The sequence below is a fragment of the Neoarius graeffei genome, chromosome 2 (genome assembly GCF_027579695.1).
Source record: "Neoarius graeffei isolate fNeoGra1 chromosome 2, fNeoGra1.pri, whole genome shotgun sequence".
Classification (NCBI taxonomy): Eukaryota; Metazoa; Chordata; class Actinopteri; order Siluriformes; family Ariidae; genus Neoarius; species Neoarius graeffei.
The window spans coordinates 56,882,877-56,907,382 of record NC_083570.1 but is presented as its reverse complement, the minus strand read 5'-3'; the positions used below and the strand labels follow the sequence as shown (position 1 = coordinate 56,907,382).

Here is a 24,506-nt window from a genome sequence, read left to right as displayed (position 1 = left end):
CTTTCAAGCTAACTCCCTGCATGCAGTTGTTGTCTGGTGCACTAATTGCTTTCTGGACCTCCTTTCCCTTTTTTTCCCCCTTTCCCTTCCTTCTCTGCTTTCTTTAATTCCTCCATTTTCATGCTAGCCAACGAGGACCCCCTTTCAAAGGTATGTTGTGACCAATGTCTCATCTGTTTTATTTCACCTTTGTGTTTTTTTTTTGTTCCCCCTTCCTCCTCCTCCTCCATCTTTTTTTTCTGTTCTTTTTTTTTTCTTTTTTTCTTGTCTGTCTCATTTTCGCTCAGGTCGCCCACCCAAATACAGCAGCAGTGCATCAGGGCCAGAGCTGGGCTGCCACCCCCTGCTCTCCCCATCCAGCAGTCACCCCGCCTCCCCAGCCGCCGAGCGGCCTGAACTCGGGGGTTTCCCCCTCCCCGTCCACCCCCACTCTCTCCCTCAGCCCAGCCCCAGCTCCGGGGATGTAAGTAACCACAGAGGTTACCCCACTTTTCACTCTGCTCTAGAGTACAGTAGTGTATACCACAGATGCCCCACCACACTTTTACACCTGCCCTGTTCGTGTTGTACTGTAGTGGAGTGATGTGCTGACAAATATCCTCCCCCTGTTCCCTTCTTGGAAATACAAAAAGCAAATTGTCCTCCAAGCACATCATTATTGTGTTTTTGTTATTTCATCGGAAAGAAGAAGGCAGCAGCAGCAACCTTACACTCAAAAGTCTTTGTTTAATCTCCTTAATGGTCAAAATACCATGATCACTTATGAAGTGATTCACAAAGTTTGTTTTTCTAAATACGTTATCTGTTACCTTTGCCTTCAATAAGCTTTAAGTGTCTTATGCACCTATTAGTAGTAATTAGGATACTTTGACAGGTGCTTTGATCTGAATTTATTCTCAGATAATAATAATAATTCTGGATTTACTTTAAATACTGGATTATACTTTCAGCGATAGTTTTACCAATTAGCAAGTTTAGTAGTCCGCACTCCCCCTCCCTGCCCTGCCCTGTCCCCCATTTGATTGGTCCGGCACAGAGGGGTGGTGGTACTGACCCGTGCCGTTCTTCCTGACAGGGAGACATCCATGAGGATTTCTGCACTGTGTGCAGACGTAGTGGCCAGTTGCTCATGTGCGACACGTGCTCACGCGTCTACCACCTCGACTGCCTGGACCCGCCCCTCAAAAATATTCCTAAAGGCATGTGGATCTGTCCCAAATGTAAAGACCAGGTAAACTACATCACTCTGCCACGAAGATCCCCAAACTCGTTAATCAGTCTGCATTGAATCCTGCTAACCTGACCTCAACTTATCAGGCTTTTCAGACACACAAAGACAGTAATATTTAGTGTTTGATTAAAACCAGGCCTCTCTCTTACTAGTATCAATTATACATCCCCTAACCCACACCAAAAAAAGGCAAATAAGGCTGCTTATAAGAATTTGTAGCTTTCCATGTGGTCTTGTATCAATTGTCCTTTTATTTCACTCATCATGTAAATGGAAGCTGGCATCCAGTACACTCCCATTGAACTCCTTTCTTTGTTCATCACTACACCATTAGCAGTTGATCATTGGGGTAAAGGGGTTATTCTGGTGTCCCAAAGTTTTTTCCTCAGTACTGTGCCAGTGCTAATGTCATATTTATTTACAGATACTGAAAAAAGAGGAGGCCATACCATGGCCCGGGACCTTGGCGATTGTGCATTCCTACATTGCATATAAAGAAGGTAAAAGATCATCTTATCAGTAAGGTTAAAGGAGATACGCAGAGTCTTTATTTATAAATACATTTCTGAGTGGATAGTATCTCCATCCTTGACTCTTGTATGCTGCATAAATGGGAATAAAAATATATATATTTTTGAGAGTTAAAATCGACTGCAAAGTTGGTATTCGAGCTGCCCCGCTGAGCCAGCCAGCCCTGAGCGCGTGACGTCACAGCGGTAACCGGTTTTCAGGCCGAGGCCTTTACAGCTATAGACCAAAGTCATATCAATAAAAATTTATGGTGAAAGTAAGAAATCCCGTTACTGACTTGCTCAACTAAGACTGATTTGACTTCATTGATTGTGGGTTGACTGTCATTAAAACAGGATAGGTGTTATAACTTATGCAACATACATGCACATGCATGCATTTTCACTGATAAAAAGTAAAGGCTAATTAAATAATCAGATGAACTGAGACGATCACATTCTGAAGCAAATTAAATAATCTTATACCGGTAACTTAAACACACAATACAAGTTACATGTATTAATCTAAATGCAGGGAAACAACGAGTAGTGTTGTTTTGTATCCAAATGAGAGTCGCATCTTACCCGTCTGTGTTCTCGCTTCTTGAAGGCCGCCGATCTTGTGGCCGATTTGTTTTGAAACAATCCGACTTTCAGTTGTTCGTTCAGTTCTCCATTCATTCGCTTCTTCCACGTAAGGGCAAGATATTGCTGCTCAGGCAAGCATATCCAGCGGAGAAATCAGACGGCTGGGCCACTCATTCTTCATTTTCTCCATACTGAGTACTCCGCCATTACTGCTCGGCTCAGGCAATTACTAAAACCCAGGACGGGACGTCACCGGTTTTAGCAACAACCGTGGGGAGGTCACTGACCGAGCGATAATATGTCATGTCCCGTTCCGTCCCGGGTTTTAGCAACAACCCTTGGCTTACACTCCGGGAGAACTGGTGCAACTGAACTTGATTTCCTTTTCTTGTAGTTTTCTTTTCCTTTAATTGTTGGTACTGCACCCTCTTTCAGTCCGGGCTTATAGCCAACGCTCCAACAGATCAGAGGTTTCGTACGAGTCTTCAGTAAAATGTGCAGAGCAGAGGAGAGACCACTTCGTAGGCGCCCAATGTGCCCGTGAACTTCTCACAAAACGCGTCCAAATTTTTGCAGTTTGAACATTCTTGGGCCATGAATGCAACGTAAATCCACCTTCTGTCGTGTTGCTGCACCCACCAGCAACACATCTACATGGCATGACGATAAATTAGCTCAAAATGGAGGATTGGAGTTGCCGTCAGCTCTGTGTTTTAGTATAGCGGAAATGGCGATGAGACCGATAGACTATCTGCTGTGACGTCCCGGACGTCAAGGTCATTCACTCAGACCGCTACCTATATGAATCACTTTAATCGTAAAAATTACTATATTAGATTTGTTGACGCTTAAAACTATTCCTGTGCCATTCTTGAGGTCTCAAGCATTTGTAAACAAAAGTGAGGTCATGGTTCTGCGTATATGCTTTAAGATCCAGGATGTAGTGCAGCATAACCACATCTTTTAGTGAGGGTTTTAGTCCAGATTCATTCTGTGAATGTGCTCACTTTTTGTTTGGTTTGCTTAAAAGAGCAGAGTGGAGTACAGGTAGTCGTCGACTTACGACCTATGTGACTTACGACCGACCGACTTTACGACCGTATGGTTATGACTGGCAAGTGTTTCCCAGCTGAGCTAGCTGAGCGTACGACAGTTTCCGCCCCAGCTCCCGGCAGCGCCCAGCATCCAGCCAGTGTTGCAAGATACTGCTGACGGTTTCCAGCCCAAAATATGTTCAAAACCCGCCAAAGTGCACTTAAAACCGCCCAATCTGGCAACACTGCATCCAGCCTCTTCTATTATGTGTGCAGTGTTTCGCTGGACAAACAACGAGTGAGCTACAGCGCGCATACGGCTTAACCAGATCTTGTGCTATAACGTGCGCAGCTGGTAATCAAAGTAACTTTCACTTTTCTGTTCTGTTACACTGTTCTGTGTCCAATGTCCAAAATGAAAAGTTAGTTTTCAACTGTTCAGCTAAAAAAAAAGTTATTAAAACGATTGTGTTGTTGAAATGATGTTTGCAATTTATTTATAATCAAAAACTGATACAGGTGGATGAAAGAGTGATAGTGTGATTAAAAAAGTACTATACTAGTACTACTGAGTGATAAGAAGTCCTAGTGAATGCTTGATAAGTAGACAATAATAAATAATTAGGTGTATTTTTCGGCGCGCGCGCATATACCGGCAAGAAATAAAAGTTACTTTCACCCCGAGTATGCAGTGTTTGACTTAAACCAAATAATGAGCCAAGGTAATGAAATAAGAAAATGTTGATAAAATAAGACTTTAAGATGATTACAATAGCATTACACATCACAATATACTTACGTTCATTTAACATAGGCCGACTTACAACCAGATCGGTTTACAACCGGTCAGTCGTAACCAAACGCAGTCGTAAGTCGACGACTACCTGTACTCCAGTTGGATCATCTATTTTCTTATTTTTATTTATGCTGTCATTTGGAAGTACGGACATGTTAATCAGGGCTGTGAAAAATTCGTGGAATTCCGCAGATTCGATCGCAAAAATTATATTTTTGTAAATCGTGTATTTTTTAAAGAGAAAATAAAATTTAGGGGGTGGGGGTACTCTGCTAATGGTTGTGGACCGTAATCACTGACGAGTACATTGTTTACTGGATGGGGGGGAAATCTAATGCCAGGTGTCTCTATTTTACGACATCATACAGAGGCAATAATGATAATGGCAATAATGATAATGTGAAAAAAGTAGACAAGGAAAACGGAATCAAGAATCCATGGAATTGGCGGTAACTGGAATTTAAAGTCGGAAACGAATATCTTTATGAACACATCTGAAAGATCAAAGAACCAGGCAAGGCACACTGCACGTTATGCCATCAGGATGTAAAATACGGATTGGGAGGAAGAACACGCTTGGTCGATCACATGCAGGGAAAGAAGCACGCAGAACTGGTGAAATTAAAGCTATCAAATTACAGATTACCAGGTATTTATAGCTTATTTTCATATTTGTCTGTTGATCACGCGTGATACTTTTTACTAAATGTTTGTTAGTGTTATAACTTATTTTTAATTTGCCACGCTGAGCGTCGTGTAAATGCACTTAGCATGATAGCCTTAGCATGATCATACATGCGCACAGAGATATATAGTGTAAGTTGTCCTCGGATTTTACCTTTTCTATCTCACAGCCCTGGTTAATGCGACTGTTCTCTGGGTTTCTGTCTCGGATATCTGCAGTGGTGCTTGAAAGTTTGTGAACCCTTTAGAATTTTTTATATTTCTGCACAAATATGACGTAAAACAACATCAGATTTTCACACAAGTCCTAAAAGTAGACAAAGAGAATCCAGTTAAACAGATGAAACAAAAATATTATACTTGCTCATTTATTTATTGAGGAAAATGATCCAATATTACATATCTGTGAGTGGCAAAAGTATGTGAACCTTTGCTTTCAGTATCTGGTGTGACCCCCTTGTGCAGCAATAACTGCAACTAAACGTTTCCGTTAACTGTTGATCAGTCCTGCACACCGGCTTGGAGGAATTTTAGCCCATTCCTCCGTACAGAACAGCTTCAACTCTGGGATGTTGGTGGGTTTCCTCACATGAACTGCTCACTTCAGGTCCTTCCACAACATTTCGATTGGATTAAGGTCAGGACTTTGACTTGTGTGCTTAGGGTCGTTGTCTTGCTGCATGACCCACCTTCTCTTGAGATTCAGTTCATGGACAGATGTCCTGACGTTTTCCTTTAGAATTCACTGGTATAATTCAGAATTCATTGTTCCATCAATAATGGCAAGCCGTCCTGGTCCAGATGCAGCAAAACAGGCCCAAACCATGATACTACCACCACCATGTCTCACAGATGGGATAAGGTTCTTATGCTGGAATGCAGTGTTTTCTTTTCTCCAAACATAACGCTTCTCATTGAAACCAAAAAGTTCTATTTTGGTCTCATCCATACACAAAACATTTTTCCAATAGCCTTCTGGCTTGTCCACATGATCTTTAGCAAACTGCAGACAAGCAGCAATGTTCTTTTTGGAGAGCAGTGGCTTTCTCCTTGCAACCCTGCCATGCACACCATTGTTGTTCAGTGTTCTCCTGATGGTGGACTCATGAACATTAACATTAGCCAATGTGAGAGAGGCCTTCAGTTGCTTACAAGTTACCCTGGGGTCCTTTGTGACCTCTCCGACTATTACACACCTTGCTCTTGGAGTGATCTTTGTTGGTCGACCACTCCTGGGGAGGGTAACAATGGTCTTGAATTTCCTCCATTTGTACACAGTCTGTCTGACTGTGGATTGGTGGAGTCCAAACTCTTGAGAGATGGTTTTATAACCTTTTCCAGCCTGATGAGCATCAACAATGCTTTTTCTGAGGTCCTCAGAAATCTCCTTTGTTCGTGCCATGATACACTTCCACAAACATGTGTTGTGAAGATCAGACTTTGATAGATCCCTGTTCTTTAAATAAAGCAGGGTGCCCACTTACACCTGATTGTCATCCCATTGACTGAAAACACCTGACTGTAATTTCACCTTCAAATTAACTGCTAATCCTAGAGGTTCACATACTTTTGCCACTCACAGATATGTAATATTGGATAATTTTCCTCAATAAATAAATGAACAAGTATAGTATTTTTGTCTCATTTGTTTAACTGGGTTCTCTTTATCTACTTTTAGGACTTGTGTGAAAATCTGATGATGTTTTAGGTCATATTTATGCAGAAATATAGAAAATTCTAAAGGGTTCACAAACTTTCAAGCACCACTGCATTTAAACATTTTACAATCAACGATTTGGATGAAATAGATCAAAATTGTGCATCTTTTGTGTACATTTGTGCATCTTGTTTTCAATTTGTCTAAATGAAATGGCAGTTGTGCTTTTAGAGCTATGCTTTTAGAACCAAGTTAGAAATCGTTTGCATAAAAACCCTCAGTTCCTTTGTGTTCAACAGCAAAAGAAGAAGAAAAGCAGAAACTGATGAAGTGGAGTGCTGAGCTCAAACTAGAGCGAGAGCAGCTGGAACAAAGGGTCAAGCAGCTTAGCAACTCTATAACGGTAAATATCTGTAAATGCCAGACAACTCTGTTGACTGTCACCAGGCTCAGGCCTGTTTAGAAGGTCAGGCAGGATTTCTTTCAAGGATGCCAACAGTGAGCTTCATTTATCAAGCTGAATATTAATGGATTTATGCATAAATCATTTCTGTGAGCGTTTTCACACAAAAAAAATTGGTTTTCATGAAAATCCTGTAAATTAAAAAAAAAAAAAAGTTTGTATCCTGCTCGTGCTCCTGAATGTGTGTAAACATACGCATAAGTAGATTAACTAATGTAAACCTCGACTGATCGGCTTTGAATCTTATCGCTTATACTGCTTTACTGTGTTTTTAGATATAGATTATGCCATCAAGTTCAAGTCACTTATTTATTTCAGATCCACATACACTACCGTTCAAAAGTTTGGGGTCACTTTGAAATGTCCTTATTTTTGAAAGAAAAGCACTGTTCTTTTCAATGAAGGTCACTTTAAACTAATCAGAAATCCACTCTATACATTGCTAATGTGGTAAATGACTATTCTAGCTGCAAATGTCTGGTTTTTGGTGCAATATTTCCATAGGTGTATAGAGGCCCATTTCCAGCAACTATCACTCCAGTGTTCTAATGGTACAATGTGTTTGCTCATTGCCTCAGAAGGCTAATGGAGGATTAGAAAACCCTTGTACAATCATGTTAGCACAGCTGAAAACAGTTTAGCTCTTTAGAGAAGCTATAAAACGATGGTTACGTATGTAACCGCGGTTCTATGAATTTCGGATGACCGCCAGAGGCAGTGCTGTAAGCACCTGGATGTCCATCACATGCGCATGCAGTTCGAGTGTCTGTATACCAACAAGGTCGCTTGCGACAGGGGGTGACGTATGTCACTGCACCGGTACTTAAGGTGCGTTCACCCCGGAAGCGTTCTCTTGGCAGTCTTCTCGTCAGCCTTCCGAGTGACAGCCAAGTTCTGGCGGTCATCCGAAATTCATAGAACCGCGGTTACATACGTAACCATCGTTCTATTTCATTTCTCCTGACCGCCAGAGGCGGTGCTGTAAGCACCTGGATGACTTATACCAACAGGGTCACGAGGAAGACCTATTTACCCTACGAATGGCTGAAAAGGGTGGCTGTGGCCAGTGGACTGTGCATGGCCACATTAGCCCTATAAAACCTTGCAAACGTGCAAGTTGAGACTCATGAGACAGCGGCGCAGATATCAGAGAGTGGAACTCCACGTAGAGCCGCCCATGATGCAACCACATTCCGAGTGGAGTGGCCTCGGATGTGGGGAGGGACCGGGAGGCTGCTGCTAATGGCCTCCATGGTCCAGTTCGACAGTCTGTTTGGACAGCGCGTGGCCGCGCCTATGTCCAGTGTGGCCCACAAACAGTGCATCCGACTGCCGAAATGCAGCAGTCGCTTCAATGTATGCCCTCCGTGCTCGAACTGGGCAAAGAAGGACGTGACCTTGGCCCTGCTCATTCTCCTCAGGTGGTGGTCTGAAGGCTTCCAGGCTGAGGGGCTGATTGGTGTATGAAGAGGAGGAGAAGTTCTTGGGCATAAACGAAGGATTAGGCCACAATGTTACACCCATGCCATCGGGCTCCATTGTAAGCACTCCCGGCCGATAGACAGGGCGTGTAGTTCACCCGCTCTCTTAGCATTCCTTTTAGCTATGACGTCGGCTGTCTTTAAAGATAGCCACTTGAGCTCTGTCCCCTGTAGGGGCTCAAATGGAGGTTTACACAGTGCACTTAAAACCAGAGGCAAGTCCCAAGCTGGTCTTGGACTGCGTTGAGGGGGTCTTATGCGCTGGGCACCTTTAAGAAAGTGGCTCACCCATGTGTGGGATCCCACAGTCAGCCCGTCTACCCTGTTGTGCATTGCGGATATAGCCGCTACATACACCTTGATGGTGGAGGATGCAAGGCCCTCGTCCAGATGAGACTGTAAAAAGCTGAGAATCCCCGGTATCGGGCAACATGCCGGTTCCTGATGGCGTGCTTGGCACCAACTTACAAAGAGCTTCCACCTATTGGCATAGCGCGCACTGGTGGAAGGTGCGCGGGAACACCGGATGGTCTGCACAACGGTCGACTCACATTCTGCTAGCAGTGGGTCGGGCCCTTCAGAGGCCACACCCACAGCTGCAACCGTACTGGGTTCGGATGCCAAATTTGACCTTTCATCTGTGAGACGAGGTCCATCCGTGCAGGGAGACACCAAGGCTCCTTGTGCAGCAACCCGTACAGGGTAGGGAACCAGACTCTACCCGGCCAATAGGGGGCTATCAACAGCACCCTGTGACCCTCCTTGAGGATCCTCTCGAGAGTGGGCAGAATTAGCGGGAGTGGTGGGAAAGCATATAGGAGCTGCTGTGGGCACTCATGTGCCAGTGCGTCTTGGCCCAAGGGGCTTGACGTTTCTTTCAGTGTAAACCACGGGGGACAATGTGTCGTGGCCTGGGAGGCGAAAAGGTCCACCTCTGTCCTGCCGTATTGCAGCCAAATACTCTGCACCACTTCCGGGTGCAGCTTCCACTCCCCCGGATCGGGGTTCTGTTGTGACAGAAGATCTGCATCAGTGTTCCTCACTCCTGGTGAATGCATTGCCCTCAGGCTCACCAGACGAGGGTAAGCCCATGTCAGTAGGTGCCGAGTGAGCTTTCAGGGAAGGTAGTGACCTGGTGCCGCCCTGGTGGTTTATATGATAGACCACAGATGTATTGTCGGTCTTTATAAGGACATGCCGACCCGCTAAAACCGAACGGAAATGTTTCAGGGCGAGGAAAACGGCCCGCAGCTCTAACACATTGATGTGTTGTCCCTGCTGTTGTGGGGCCCATACGCCCCGGGCAGTCCTGCACTGCCACACTGTGCCCCAGCCGATCAGTGATGCATCGGTGGCGACTACTTCTCTGCGAGAGGGTATGGACGTAGACATGAGGAGCAACTGGCCGTGATTCTGACTGGCCTGTGCCTGTGATGTTGTGGATGTAACCCAAGGCTGTTCATCCAGATTTGTAGAGGCCTGAGTGTGAGGAGGCCCAACGGAACTACCGACGAGGCCGCGGTGAGTATACCTAGTAGTGTCTGGAAAGACCTGAAGGTCAGGGTTCATCCTTTCCTGAAGCGATGTAGCCGTCGGACAATATCGCTCACCCGTCGCTAAGACAGGGTTGCCTTCAACAGCTGAGAATCCAGCTGAAGGCCAAGAAAAACAGTCTTCTGGCTGGGTATAAGGGAGCTCTTGGCGTGGTTCACCCTGAGCCCAAGTTTGGTGATGTGAGAAACCAGCATGGCTGGGTCGCTGAGCGCGTCTACCCTTGACTAAGAACCAATCAACCAGTCATCCAGGTAGGGGGAGGATACGCATTCCCCTGCTCTGAAGTAGGGACAGTGCTGCCGCGACGAATCTCCAAGATTCTGGGAAGTATGCATCCTTCGGATCGATGGTTGTGAACCAATCGTCCCGTCTGATGCTGTTTAAGACATTGGATGTGCGCAGCATACGGAATTTGAAGACTTTGAGATGGTTGTTCAAATGTCTCAGATCCAGTATGGGGTGAAGCCCACCCCCTTTTTTTTTTTTTTTGGGATGATGAAATAGGTGGAATAAAACCCACTGTTTTGTGAAGGTGGATCTAATGGCTTGATGGCCCCCTTTTTCAGGAGGGTCAAGACCTCCTGGCGTACTGCCAGAGCTTTCATTTTGACCCCTTGAAATCTCGGCAGTCGTCCTCTGAATTGTATGCTGTAACCCTGAGAGAGGGTGGATATAACCCAGGGGTCCGATGTTACCACTTCCCAGTAGGCAAGTTGTTGACTGGTGAAGTGTCCGACCGCCGGAGTGGAGTAGTCAACGTCTGCCTCCACGCCCCCTACGGGGGGGGGAGTGGGAATTGTACCCCGACGTGCCTGTGCGGTGGCACCAAAGAGCTGTCCCGGAATCACTGGGAGAGTGCGGAGGGCCTCCTGCAGGGATCTGAGAGTGGTGACTGAGCCAACCATACCTGACACCTGGCGAGAGTTAAAGACGACATTAGTCTGCCCAGCTCCCTGGACATGAAAGCAAATGCCTGCAGCAAGGCCTCGCTTAGGCTTTGCAGTGATGGGTCTGCTCCAGAAGACTGAAGAGCCTGAGACTGGGCCAGGATCAGGTGAGATAACGAATTGCCTATGCGTGCAGCCCGTGCTGCAGCATCATAGCTCTTCCTGATGAAGTCATCGGTCAAACGACACTGTGGCCGTGGACAGCGAGCGTCGGGTCTCAATGCCTCCATGCTGACCAGACCCTGACTGGACGCATCCTGTATCTCTACAGCTCCTCAATAAAGGGGGCTGAAGGTGGAACAGTGAAAACAGCAAAGGGGGAGTCTAAAAAAGGCACTCTGCATCCATACTTCAGATGGTGCCGTGTCCAACCCCAGGCGCCATTTTTATCGTGGGCTTGACCATAGTGGAAAGCACGTCCTCCTCTTGAAGCTCCGCAGCCGGGGACAGCACCGAAGGCTGTGGCTCAGGAGGAGTAAATGAAGCAGCAGAGGCGAGAGCATCAGCAGGCTGTGCTTCAGGCGGTTGTAGGTTATAGAGCAAAGCCTTAATCTCAGCAAGCTCTGAAGGATCACAATGGAAAAAAGTATTTTTACTTTTGTGTTATCCTCTGTAATATTTATATTTATATTATGTTTACATGTTATGTTTTTATTGTGAAATAAATCAAAACAATACAAAAAGAGACAAAGGTGCCCACTTGTTGCGCCAAGGGGTCCACCTTCTGGTACTTGGGCCTACAGGGAGCCTCCCGTGACGGCTGCTTAGGGCGCTTCCTAGACTTAGGAGGCAGAGTGTAGTCGCTCGGTGCTGGGGGCAGTCGAGAACCCAAACTGCTTTCCAGCTGAGCAAGCCTAGCAGTGCGTCAAGCAAACAAAACGAAATATCCGCGGCGGAGTCAGGCGAACATACTCCCCCAACCGCGTTCAGGTAATCAGCAATCAAAGCTGAAATAAACAAGCTACAAGGCGAGAAAATACCCATGTGCTCGCGGTGAAACTGAAACTTATAATTAGAGGTTGCTGGCTGCCAAAGTCCGAGTGGACTCACTCATAACCGGTTTAGTTGAAAATACTTTACTTACCTTAAAGGTTTGAGACAATCAGCACATAAACCTGACCGCTGTTTATTCTACTTACCTAAATATGGATTAGGTGACAGTAAACAAGCAGTGTCGAAGTACCAATACAGAGCCAAGCAACCAAATGAAATATCCGCGGCGGAGTCAGGAGCGGACACGCTCACCCAGCCGCGTTTAGGTAATCGGCAGTCAGCTGAAGTAAACAAGCTGCAGTGCGAATCAGAAGCGCACACAAGCACTAATTAAGTATCATACTTGCAACAAAACGATACTTATTAAATCGCTACAAGGCGAGAGAACACCGCTATGATCGCGGTGAAACTGAAACTTATAGTTAGAAGTTGCTATCTGCCGAAGTCAGAGCGAACTCACTCAGCTATCAGCTGAAGTAAACAAGCTGCAGTGCGAATCAGAAACGCACACAAGCACCAAATAAGTGTCATACTTGCAACAAAACGCTACTTATTAGATCGCTACAAGGCGAGAGAACACCCTTATGATCGCGGTAAAACTGAAATTTATAATTAGAAGTTGCTAGTTGCCGAAGTCAGAGCGAACTTTACTCAGCAATTAGCTGAAGTAAACAAGCTACCGTGCGAATCAGAAGCGCACACAAGCACCAAATAAGTGTCATATTTGCAACAAAACGCTACTTATTAGATCGCTACAAGGCGAGAAAACACCCCTATGATCGTGTTAAAACTGAAATTTATAATTGGAAGTTGCTAGCTGCCAAAGTCAGCGAACTTACTCATAAACGGTTTCTTACCTTAAGCAAATGGCAAATCGCAGTCTTAAGAGGGCGAAAAAAACCACAACTCCAACCCGTTAAGGGTTTGCAAGACTCCAGCGATTGCTCTTAGAAAATAGTACTACTCGAATAATCTGCTCTGCACGAGAAGATGCAAGAGAACGCTTCCGGGGTGAACGCACCTTAAGTACCGGTGCAGTGACATACGTCACCCCCTGTTGCAAGCGACCTTGTTGGTATACAGACACTCGAACTGCATGCGCATGTGATGGACATCAGGTGCTTACAGCACCGCCTCTGGCGGTCAGGAGAAATGAAATAGAACTGACCTTCCTTTGAGCAGATTGAGTTTCTTGAGCATCACATTTGTGGGGTCGATTAAATGCTCAAAATGGCCAGAAAAATGTCTTGACTATATTTTCTATTCATTTTACAACTTATGGTGGTAAATAAAAGTGTGACTTTTCATGGAAAACACAAAATTGTCTGGGTGACCCCAAACTTTTGAACGGTTGTATGTGTATATAATTTAATAAGACTAGTTGTTCAATTAAGATGAAGTGCTGCTGTATAAAAGGAGGGTGGGCTGACCTGTGCAGATGGGTGCAGTAAGCTGAGGCAGTGCCAAAGGCAGAATTTATATTACTAGAAGAGATAGTACATGAGGAGAGCTGGATTATAAGTTGGTTCCATCTGCCATGGCATCTGGTCAGTTTTAAATAGCTTTGCCATGGTTTGTCCTCCCCGGTCAGAGAAAATCTGTTAGCAGTAATGCTTTAAAAAAAAAAAAACTCCTGTTTTTCTATCAGACCATTTTCTTTTGACCTTTGCTTATATTGCACTGGATGGATGACACCAAATTCACCTCTGTGATCTCTCTTCACATTTTGGTTATTTCAGGTGCTGTGACTCTGCTTGATACACCACTAAATAATAATTTTATTTTCAAAAAGTCCTTCAGCTTCTACTGCAGAGAAATGCCTCTTTTTTTTTTTTTTTTGCACTTCCTGTTCTGTGAACTTGACCATTTTATGTATTTTCGGGCGTCTCCAAACACACATCGTCTGTGGTGTACGCATGCCCGCTAATTTACAGAAGAACGCCATGTATCAACATGTACGTGAAATATGGCTGAAATCAGCTTTCACTTAGTTTAATTATAGAAACGGGTTCCGTCCGTCCGTCTGGTCACGTTTTCGTTTCCGGGCCATATCTTTAAAACTATTTGAAGATATCTTCATGAAACTTTGTATGCATATCAAGCAACATGTTGAACTGGTGCCTTTTGCTATTTTGGATTTGGGGGGGGGGGAGTATTTTTCAAATTTTTACATTAAAAAAAAATAGATTTTAACTTGGTTCCGAAGAGCGATGTTCGTTTCCGGAGCGTATATCCAAAACTATTCATGATATGGATTTGAAACTTGGTATACATGTTAACAAGGTGATGTAGATGTGCCTTTTCATACTAAGAAATTAAAATTTTTCATGTTTCCATGGAAACAATTTCAGACTTAGTCTCTTGGGTTAGTCTTAAGGGTAGGTTTTGTTTCCAGAGCAGAACTTGAAAACTATGAGTGGTACGGTCTTGAAAGTTGGTATATGTGTTGATTAAGTAATGTATACAGTGGGGCAAAAAAGTATTTAGTCAGTCACCAATTGTGTAAGTTCTCCCACTTAAAAAGATGAGAGAGGCCTGTAATTTTCATCATAGTTATACCTCGACTATGAGAGACAAAATGAGAAAAAAAAAATCAGAAAATCACATTGTCTGATTTTTAAAGAATTTATTTGCAAATTATGGTGGAAAATAAGTATTTGGTCAATAACAAAAGTTCATCTCAATACTTTGTTATATACCCTTTGTTGGCAATGACAGAGCTCAAACGTTTTCTGTAAGTCTTCACAAGGTTTTCACACACTGTTGCTGGTATTTTGGCCCATTCCTCCATGCAGATCTCCTCTAGAGCAGTGATGTTTTGGGGCTGTCACTGGGCAACACGGACTTTCAACTCCCTCCAAAGATTTTCTATGGGGTTGAGATCTGGAGACTGGCTAGGCCACTCCAGGATCTTGAAATGCTTCTTACGAAGCCATTCCTTCGTTGCCCGGGCGGTGTGTTTGGGATCATTGTCATGCTGAAAGACCCAGCCACGTTTCATCTTCAGTGCCCTTGCTGATGGAAGGAGGTTTTCACTCAAAATCTCACGATACATGGCCCCATTCATTCTTTCCTTTACACGGATCAGTCGTCCTGGTCCCTTTGCAGAAAAACAGCCCCAAAGCATGATGTTTCCACTCCCATGCTTCACAGTAGGTATGGTGTTCTTTGGATGCAACTCGGCATTCTTTCTCCTCCAAACACGACAAGTTGAGTTTTTACCAAAAAGTTCTATTTTGGTTTCATCTGACCATATGACATTCTCCCAATCCTCTTCTGGATCATCCAAATGCTCTCTAGCAAACTTCAGACGGGCCTGGACATGTACTGGCTTAAGCAGGGGGACACGTCTGGCACTGCAGGATTTGAGTCCCTGGCGGCGTAGTGTGTTACTGATGGTAGCCTTTGTTACTTTGGTCCCAGCTCTCTGCAGGTCATTCACTAGGTCCCCCCGTGTGGTTCTGGGATTTTTGCTCACCGTTCTTGTGATCATTTTGACCCCACGGGGTGAGATCTTGTGTGGAGCCCCAAATTGAGGGAGATTATCAGTGGTCTTGTATGTCTTCCATTTTCTAATAATTGCTCCCACAGTTGATTTCTTCACACCAAGCTGCTTACCTATTGCAGATTCAGTCTTCCCAGCCTGGTGCAGGTCTACAATTTTGTTTCTGGTGTCCTTTGACAGCTCTTTGGTCTTGGCCATAGTGGAGTTTGGAGTGTGACTGTTTGAGGTTGTGGACAGGTGTCTTTTATACTGATAACGAGTTCAAACAGGTGCCATTAATACAGGTAATGAGTGGAGGACAGAGGAGCCTCTTAAAGAAGTTGTTACAGGTCTGTGAGAGCCAGAAATCTTGCTTGTTTGTAGGTGACCAAATACTTATTTTACCGAGGAATTTACCAATTAATTCATTAAAAATCCTACAATGTGATTTCCTGGATTCTTTCCCCCCATTCTGTCTCTCATAGATGAAGTGTATCTATGATGAAAATTACAGGCCTCTCTCATCTTCTTAAGTGGGAGAACTTGCACAATTGGTGGCTGACTAAATACTTTTTTGCCCCACTGTATGTGCCTTTTGATATGAAGAAATGTGAGAAATTTAAATTTTTAGCTCATCTGGACCAAAGGGCCGATGGGTTTATGCCATGAGCTGCTGAGGTCCGTGTAAAGAGGTAGGGTTGGTTTCCTGCAGCAAAACTTGAAAAATGTGACAAATCATGTTTTGGTATATAGTTAGTATATAGGGCGGGGGATATAGATGACTCTGTCTTCTTGTTTGTTTTTTAATTCGGCAAAAATTTTTAAGTCCGTTTGGCTTATACAAACAAACAATTGATGAATCAGACCCAGTGAGGGAGCAGTACCTGTTAGTAAGCATGGAGTACTCAACATTAATGGAAATGCAATTACAACAGATTTTGGATGTCCGTTTTTGCACTACGTGCTCAATTAACTTACTACAATTGGATGGCGAGACCTTAGGTTCTCACTTTGTTGTTTGTTGGTTTTGATGTCAGAATTATATCAAAGTACAGTCTAAATCATTTCTTGTAAAGATATAATCCAGAAAAGCCTCGAATATAACCGTTGTTTTATTTTACGATTTTTAAATAAGTCCGTCTCTCTATATTGCAGTGCAGAGCCGAAGTACATTATAGCATCATAGCGTGTAAACACAAAACTGCAAGACTCTTGGCTGCTGAAAGATTGAGGCATCGTTACCTAATTTATGTATCAAGCTGAACCAGTGTGAAACAGGAGGAAAGATGGAAAGCTTACTTGCATTATTCTGAAAAGATTATGTTCCAGCAACACACAGCAATGTCTTTTCTAACAGATGCCAAATGTCGTCGTGAGTCTCGGCAGCTGTCCACTCTGCACTTCTTCCAATTAGTTTTGAACAAGAAAGCTAGTGCCTGTGAACACAACAGGGTCAAAACACAGAGGCGTGGAGACAGTGAAAATTGGGCCAGCTGTGATTACAGCACAGTTCAGTAAAAAGGTGACGTGATGGTAGTAAATTTTAGCGCAATGTCTTTTTTTTTTTTTTTTTCTGGTTGTTGTCATGGGTGTAATTACCATATGAACACCTTTTTCTCCCTGGAACTACAGGACAATCTGTCATAACAGGGTCATGTTTTTGAACATTTGTTGAAATGAAAGCATCGTTTCTGTGACGTGGCTAAAAATGTTGTCTGTTTTAACTGTCTTTACGCTGAATTTTTATTTTTAATACAAAGACTGCATTAGTAATGTCAATGATTTATGTTTCCATCATATTATAGTACTGATGCTCTGCTCCACTTGCCATTTACATAAGCCTAAGGTGTTCTCTCTTTGGCACATCTATCCATTTTAACCCCTCTTTATTAACAAATCCAGGACTAACACAATATGCTTCTCTCTTTTAATGTCTAAGAAATGCATGGAGACCAAGAACAGCATCCTGGCCCGGCAGAAGGAAATGCAGTCCTCGCTTGACAAGGTGAAACACTTGGTGCACCTCATCCACAGCTTTAACCTTTCTCAGACTGTGGAGATCGGTGCAGTCCAAGAGGACAACCCTGACGACAAGACTGACGGCTGCCAAGAGCCCAAGGGTACCGTACATTCATGTGCCAAGCCCTCAGGGTCTGAGCAGAACCCTGCCCAAGTTGGTGCGCAGGTCCCTGCTGCTGGCACGGTGCCCAAGGTACAGGCTGAGCCTGAGGTGGGCGAGATGGCCGACTCGGCCGCCGCCGTCACTCCAGAGGCAGAGCCGAAAGGATCAGGAGTCACACAGGCCAGTAATACAGCAGTCAGAGACGACATGGACACAGTGAAGACTGTAAAGCCAATGGAGGTTACAGAGGTCAAAGAGAACGGTGGAACGGACTCGAAGAGCCCTGGAGAACTGGGAGAGAGTCCTGTGGACATAACAAACTCTGAAAATACGACTCCCAATGCCAGCAACAGCGAAGAGGCAGTCAAGATGGATGTCGAGGACCTGGACCACAGCAAGAACACCAACAATGGAAAAATCTTAGAACCCTCGCAACAGCTTTTACCAGTGGCACTCAACAATGTGGACATCTCCCAATGAGTCTTATCCAAGTCGACTCAACTAAGTATACCTCTCCTTCTCCCAAACATTTTAAAAACAACTTTTACTGCATCCAGCACCGATGCACCAAGTTGCCAATCTATATATATATTATACATATATATGTGCATTTTAATTTTTTTTTTTTCCCCCAGTGTGAGGTGAGACTGTCAACAGTGCTTCTACATCCACGGTGAATTAGTCATGGTTCTTTGTCAGTGAATACGCCCAACAAAGGTTGTAGAAAGGTGCTTATAATACAGTGTCATACCAATTCATGGATTATTTAAAAAGAAATGAAAAAAAAAATCAAATAAAATGAATAATGAAGGAGGAGGATAACTGAATATATCTCATCACACCAGTGTGTGCCTGCAACAGTTGCCCTTGAAACTCATGGGGATTGTTTAAGTTGTCTTAGTTTCTTTTTCTCTGGGAAGAGGGTGGCAGGTCACACATGTCCAAAGACTGCATGCTCTGTCCACCCTCATCGCGTCCCCCAGCCAGGTCTGAGAGGACCCTTCCTAAACCAAAAGCTTCTTGTTCTGAGCTGGACAAGTTGCATCAGTATTCGCCAGCGGCAGGAAGCACCGAGGCTTCTGAAGTCACAGGCATTTGTTAGACTGAATCAGGACTATAAAATGCCGATCTCTCCATCCTGTTTTCATTTCATATGAGCAGTAGAACGTGAATGATATGGCTAAAAAAGAAGTCCCATATCGAGTACGCCTCAGACTAAACATCGGGAAGAGAAGCATGTGTAGTTGGGGCGAGGAAACGCAACCGCGTCATTTGACAGCAGCGTCTGATGAATACGAAAAAGATGTTGCTCTTCTGTACTGAGTCTTTACTGCACCCGTGTGTGAAACATTGCAGGCTCGCTGTGTTGAGGGGGGGGAAAAAAAGGTGTCCATGTCTGAGGGGTATTTTGTCTTTCTGTTAATAGCAAAATGTATTCAGGTCTTCCTAGTCTTCACACAAAAATAAGTGCTTTTCTGTTTCAGAAACAGTAATTTGCTATCAGAGGTGTTAAAATGGCATCGTTTATGCAAGAAGCTCTTTGTTGCAAGCAGAAGGGCATTGCATAATGAGTGTTTTTATTTATCATTCTAAACTGCCAAATGGTTTTTTTTTTTGGTCCCCTGAATCCAGAATATAAATGTTTTAGCATATTTTGAAGCCTAGTCTAGATATCAGTAAATACATCACTCCTTTCTTCCTTCCCCTGAATCATCGTGTATGGTAAACATGCATACGTAACAACAATGCTTCACAATTTGCTGTCTTAAACTTGAGGGTTTGATGTTTGAGCCAAATTTAGTAATAAGACAAAGACGGAAAACCCTGGATTTAAAGCACAAGCTTATTTCAAATAACAAAACTTCAAGTAAGGCAAAGCTTAAGAAAGTGAGTTATGCTTATTTGTTAACGATCGTTATGCTTGCCAACATATTTTTGTTTCCAAGGATGTGTAATGAAGCTGTGCTGCTTACTCACCTGCAAGTGGAGCATCTTCTGCCAGACTTTTCTTTCTTTTTCTTTTTTTTTCCTTTAAACTAGTTCCTTTTGAACCTTTCTGTTCACCTTTTCACCTAAGACCAAAACATCAGACGCACGTTTGCCCAGTTTACCTCTTCTACATCGCTTTCTCTTGCGTTCATTTGTACATTGCACTGGAGTAAATCATGTCTTAATGGTACTGCACAGCTGGCACCTCAAACATGTTTACATCTCCTCTTTCCAAATTTGCATATCTTCATCTGTACCATTTTTGACAGATCATTAAGTCTATTACTGAACAATAAATATCGAACGTTATTCGTTATACCATGTACATTTATATTGCACGATTACTGCTGTTTGCAGGGCAAAACAGGCCTTGTGATTTCAGACTGTTTCACAAAGATGTAACCAAACTAACACAGTGTACTTTGGATCAGGAGGTAGACGGACGAAAAAAAAAAAAGTAGTGCAGTCAGATTCCTTGCTTTCGTTGGAAGCATGCTGCAGTTCTTTTTGCATGACTGTGAAACACAAATCAGCTCTCGGCATTCCTTTATACTTTTGTTACTAAGCTGTGTCTGGAAAGCAAAATAATAACTCTTCATATCTTGGCTGTTTTTATTGCAATCTAAAATCAGATAAACTGAAAGGACATTTGATGGCCTTCTGAAACCCCTCACTGTTTAGTGCATCATAAGGGTGAGAGGGTTTTAAGTAAAACGCCTCCGTTCCTTCCTGTACAGGTGCCCTCGAGTGCCTTTATTTACATCATCTCCCAATTATAGTTCCCGTCCTGCGTTTAGTTATCTTCCCACAGATCTGTCATTCACTTTTCACGAAGACTTTACGTGTTGCGTAGAAGCACAGCCTCAAGTTGTGATTTTATTGGGGAAAAGTAAAAACTGGGTGTAGTAACGTGGTGTTAATTGTCTGGTTTTCTCTGGCTGTCTGTGGTTGACGTAGATGTTTCACACACTCCCTTTTAAAAAGTAAGCTTAAAGAGCTTGATGTTCAGGTTAAGGAGTTGCCTTAATAGGTGTTCTTAAGTTTTGTTAAACACCCAAGAACAATAGTGTATTTATCACAGTAATTGCACAAGTTGAGGGGGGAAAAAATGTCTGTAAAGAAACCTAGATTCTACTGTCATGGCTAACGATTATTCCTTTTATTTAGTGGTCAGGTCTGATTTAGTTTATGATCGTTTTTATTGGCGTCAGCAATTTTAAGGGGAAACTAAGACAGATGTGAGTAGTGATTATTCGTATTCTATTATTTATGCACTTTCAGCAGTGATGCCATTAGTGTTAAAGGTACACCAAGGAATATCTTTAGTCAGATGGGTTAGTATATAAACCCTCAGAACAGGATGTAATCTTCCAAGCCTTTCACTTAATCACCTTGTACTATTCCATACATTCTGCTGTTGTGTAGAAAAGCCTCTTCGTTGAGGTTCAGCGAGTACGTTTCTTTTCACGAGAAGAGACTGTGTGTTTATTATCTCATTATCAACAATGTAATACACTAAATTCTTTTTCTATTCCAGAAGTAAATGATGTTTATCAGGTATTCAAAGTTCAGCAGCGATTTAAAAAAAAAAACACCTGCAAGCTGACTGCATTGACTTCACAAAACCACCAAAACACCACGTGACCAGTTGGTACAATAACAAACGCCACTTTCTTATGCAAGTTTTTTTTTTTTTTTTTGGTTTGGTTTTGTTCTTTTTTTTAATGTTTTATCAAAACTTTTAAATATGCATCTATCTTTGAGTTTAATTTTTAGGATTTTTATGCAGAACTATTTTGTTGCTTTCCATTAATCATTGCTGGCAGCGAGATTTTAAAAACAAAAAAGGTACATGCATGCTGTGCATCTATTAAAAAAAAATTTAGTTTTTATTGATGAACAAATACACTTGTGGTATTGCTGGTATGTCTGGCACATGGTCGAGTAAATAATCAGTCAAACACTGTAATGGATACATGCAGGAATAATCACAATGCCACCAACCTTGTCTCTTGTACTAATGTGGATTATTGCATCTCATGAATAATGGACCATTTATTTTTAATTCAGTTCTGTCTTTCATATGTGAACCACGCTGAATCAGAGTTAGCGGAGAGATTTTTTTTTTCCTTTTTTTGGGGGGGGGGTTATGATGGGTGAGCGAAGAAGAAGTCTTTGTGGCATAGTTGTAGTGGAAAAGCCCCACGTTCACATTCTATAATCTGAATACCCAAAGAGACTGCAAATGTGCATTCTGCAATGAGGAAGCCTTTTACGTTTTAAATACATATCACTGATTTTCTTTTATGGCGAACAGCTTACAGCATTATGTCGAACATTTGATTTTTTGCAGACTTTCTGGTTTTATTAGTCATTTTCAGTGCACTGTAATTTGGAGTTTACAATATTGGAGAAGTGAGAGAATGAGGACTATATTTATGCATATATGGGAACATTGATTACACATTCATTCCAGCTGTACATCTCATTAACCTGCTAGTTTTTAGATCCTCCATATTCACACACACGTGCATTATATTCCCTCTGACGTGTGTGGGTTTTTGTTTTTAAGTACTCATTCATGACTGTGGCCTTCTAGTATTGTTGATGCATTACATTATACAGAAACTTCCCTGGTATTGTACACGTCTGCGCGTGTGTGTGTGAGAAAGAGTGCGTCTTTTACCTCATCTGCAGTCAACTCTTAAATTGGAGTACTTTTGTTTACGTGTGAAGAAAAACAAACAACAAAAAAAAGGAGAAAAAAAAATCTTCCACTAAAGAAACACAAGATGCATTGTAGCGATTTGAGTAATTACAAAACGTTCACCTGGTGTGCTGAACTATGTGTAAATTGTTTATTACACAATATAAATATTTGTAAAATTGTTTGTATTTTTCATAATGGTTTTAAAAAGGAGTGTGTTTATTTTTATGAATTCTTTCTGTTACAGAACTCTTGCTTTGTCTTTTTCGCCTGACATTGTGAGTGAATTGGTTGGTTCTCTTACCTCTCTCATGTATTTGAGCCTGTGCTGAGTTGTTTGTATGCAGTGTTTAGAAATACTGTAGGGAACGTGAGACAAAATCGATATTAGGAGCAATTGATCAATTTGTATTTATTTATTTTATCATTTTGTTAATAAATTTACCAAGAAACTTGGTCTGCTACATATTTTGAATGACCTTCCGTTGCTGTTTTAATACTTTTGCATTTTATTCAACAGATGTTACGTTTGTTTTCGCAATAATTTTTAGCATTTTATTCAAAATACTATTATAAAGTAAGCTGGTGTCGGGACACAAGTTAATCATCTTTGCTCCAGGCTGCATCCCACCACCTCATCGTTGATCATTTTCCTGTAAGAGCATGCCACAATTAAGATGATATTCCTTAGAGTTTAGACTGTGTGGCTAGATTTGGGACCTTGGGTCCAGTGTGTTTTTAAAAGGAAAAACGAAAAAAAAAGATGGCTCTGTATTATAATAAGGTGAGACATTTTAGAGCTGGTTTTAGAAGTCAGCGTTGCATCCCACCATCTTGGTGATTGGTTTTCCTGTAACAGCATGCTCTGGTTATTATGGTTTATTTATTCATTTCATTTTACACCATGCAGCTAGATTTGAGACCTCGGTCATGGAAGCCTGTTTCTGCCACCATAATAATGAGGGTTTATCATAGTGAGCGAGGGGGCGACACGTGATGTAGTGGTTAGCACTGTCGCCTCACAGCAAGAAGGTCTGGGTTCGAGCCCCGTGGCCAGCAAGGGCCTTTCTGTGCGGAGTTTGCATGTTCTCCCCGTGTCCGCGTGGGTTTCCTCCGGGTGCTCCGGTTTCCCCCACAGTCCAAAGACATGCAGGTTAGGTTAACTGGTGACTCTAAATTGTCCATAGGTGTGAATGATTTGAGAAGAGAAAACCTCTATAATAGTCCAGGAAACCACTACTGTAATCCTTCCCCAGAAATTTTAATGCCTGAAGCCGTCAGAGCGGATCTGCCATCAGGCAGAACACTAAAGGAGAAGGAGAGGGTTTTCTCATCATTATTATTATTATTATTATTATTATTATTGAGATCTCATGATAGGGGTGGCACAATGGTGTAGTGGTTAGCACTGTCGTCTCACAGCAAGAAGGTCCGGGTTCGAGCCCAGCGGCCGGCGAGGGCCTTTCTGTGCAGAGTTTGCATGTTCTCCCCGTGTCCGCGTGGGTTTCTCCGGGTGCTCCGGTTTCCCCCACAGTCCAAAGACATGCAGGTTAGGTTAACTGGTGAGTCTAAATTGACCGTAGGTGTGAATGTGAGTGTGAATGGTTGTCTGTGTCTATGTGTCAGCCCTGTGATAACCTGGCGACTTGTCCAGGGTGTACCCCGCCTCTCGAACCATAGTCAGCTGGGATAGGCTCCAGCTTGCCTGTGACCCTGTAGAACAGGATAAAGTGGCTACAGATAATCAGATTATTATTATTATTATAATATACTGTGGGGGCGGCACGGTGGTGTAGTGGTTAGCGCTGTCCCCTCACAGCAAGAAGGTCCTGGGTTCGAGCCTTTCTGTGTGGAGTTTCCATGGGTTTCCTCTGCAGACATGCAGGTTAGGTTAACTGGTGACTCTAAATTGAGCGTAGGTATGAATGATTTGAGAAGAGAAAACCTTTATAATAGTCCAGGAAACCAGGCTAAAACTAGGCTCCAGCTTGCCTGCGACCCTGCAGAACAGGATAAAGCGGCTAGAGATGATATGAGATGAGATTATATACTGTGATTGTTTCCACCACATGGAGGAAAATCAGGCTTCCATACAGGTTTTACAGAGAGTCTTTTATACGTATATAAAGATTGATGTGAAATCCTGCTGAACTGTCTGAACTATCCCAGATCTTGGTGTACAGCAGATGTTTAATAAAATAAAACCGCTCCCTCAGTCAAGTCCTAACCCTGATTACAGGCAGGCGCAGGAAGTGTGTGTGTGTGTC

The 24,506-nt window shown here is 43.0% G+C and overlaps 1 protein-coding gene across 7 annotated transcripts in view; it reads left to right on the top strand.

The window, feature by feature from the left end:
- Window positions 1–22,691, top strand: part of phf21ab (PHD finger protein 21Ab) — a 90,674-nt gene extending 67,983 nt beyond the window's left edge. For 5 of the 7 annotated variants that reach the window (XM_060914494.1, XM_060914495.1, XM_060914493.1 and 2 more), the window contains 5 exons: window positions 288–463; window positions 1,076–1,231; window positions 1,656–1,731; window positions 6,799–6,902; window positions 17,361–22,691. In XM_060914494.1, coding sequence (XP_060770477.1) covers window positions 288–463; window positions 1,076–1,231; window positions 1,656–1,731; window positions 6,799–6,902; window positions 17,361–18,023 — 1,175 coding nt within the window. In that variant the 3' untranslated portion in view covers window positions 18,024–22,691. The remainder of the gene's footprint in view (window positions 1–287; window positions 464–1,075; window positions 1,232–1,655; window positions 1,732–6,798; window positions 6,903–17,360) is intronic. The other 2 variants (XM_060914492.1, XM_060914496.1) reach the window with 2 other exon arrangements.
- The last annotated feature ends 1,815 nt before the right edge of the window (window positions 22,692–24,506 follow it).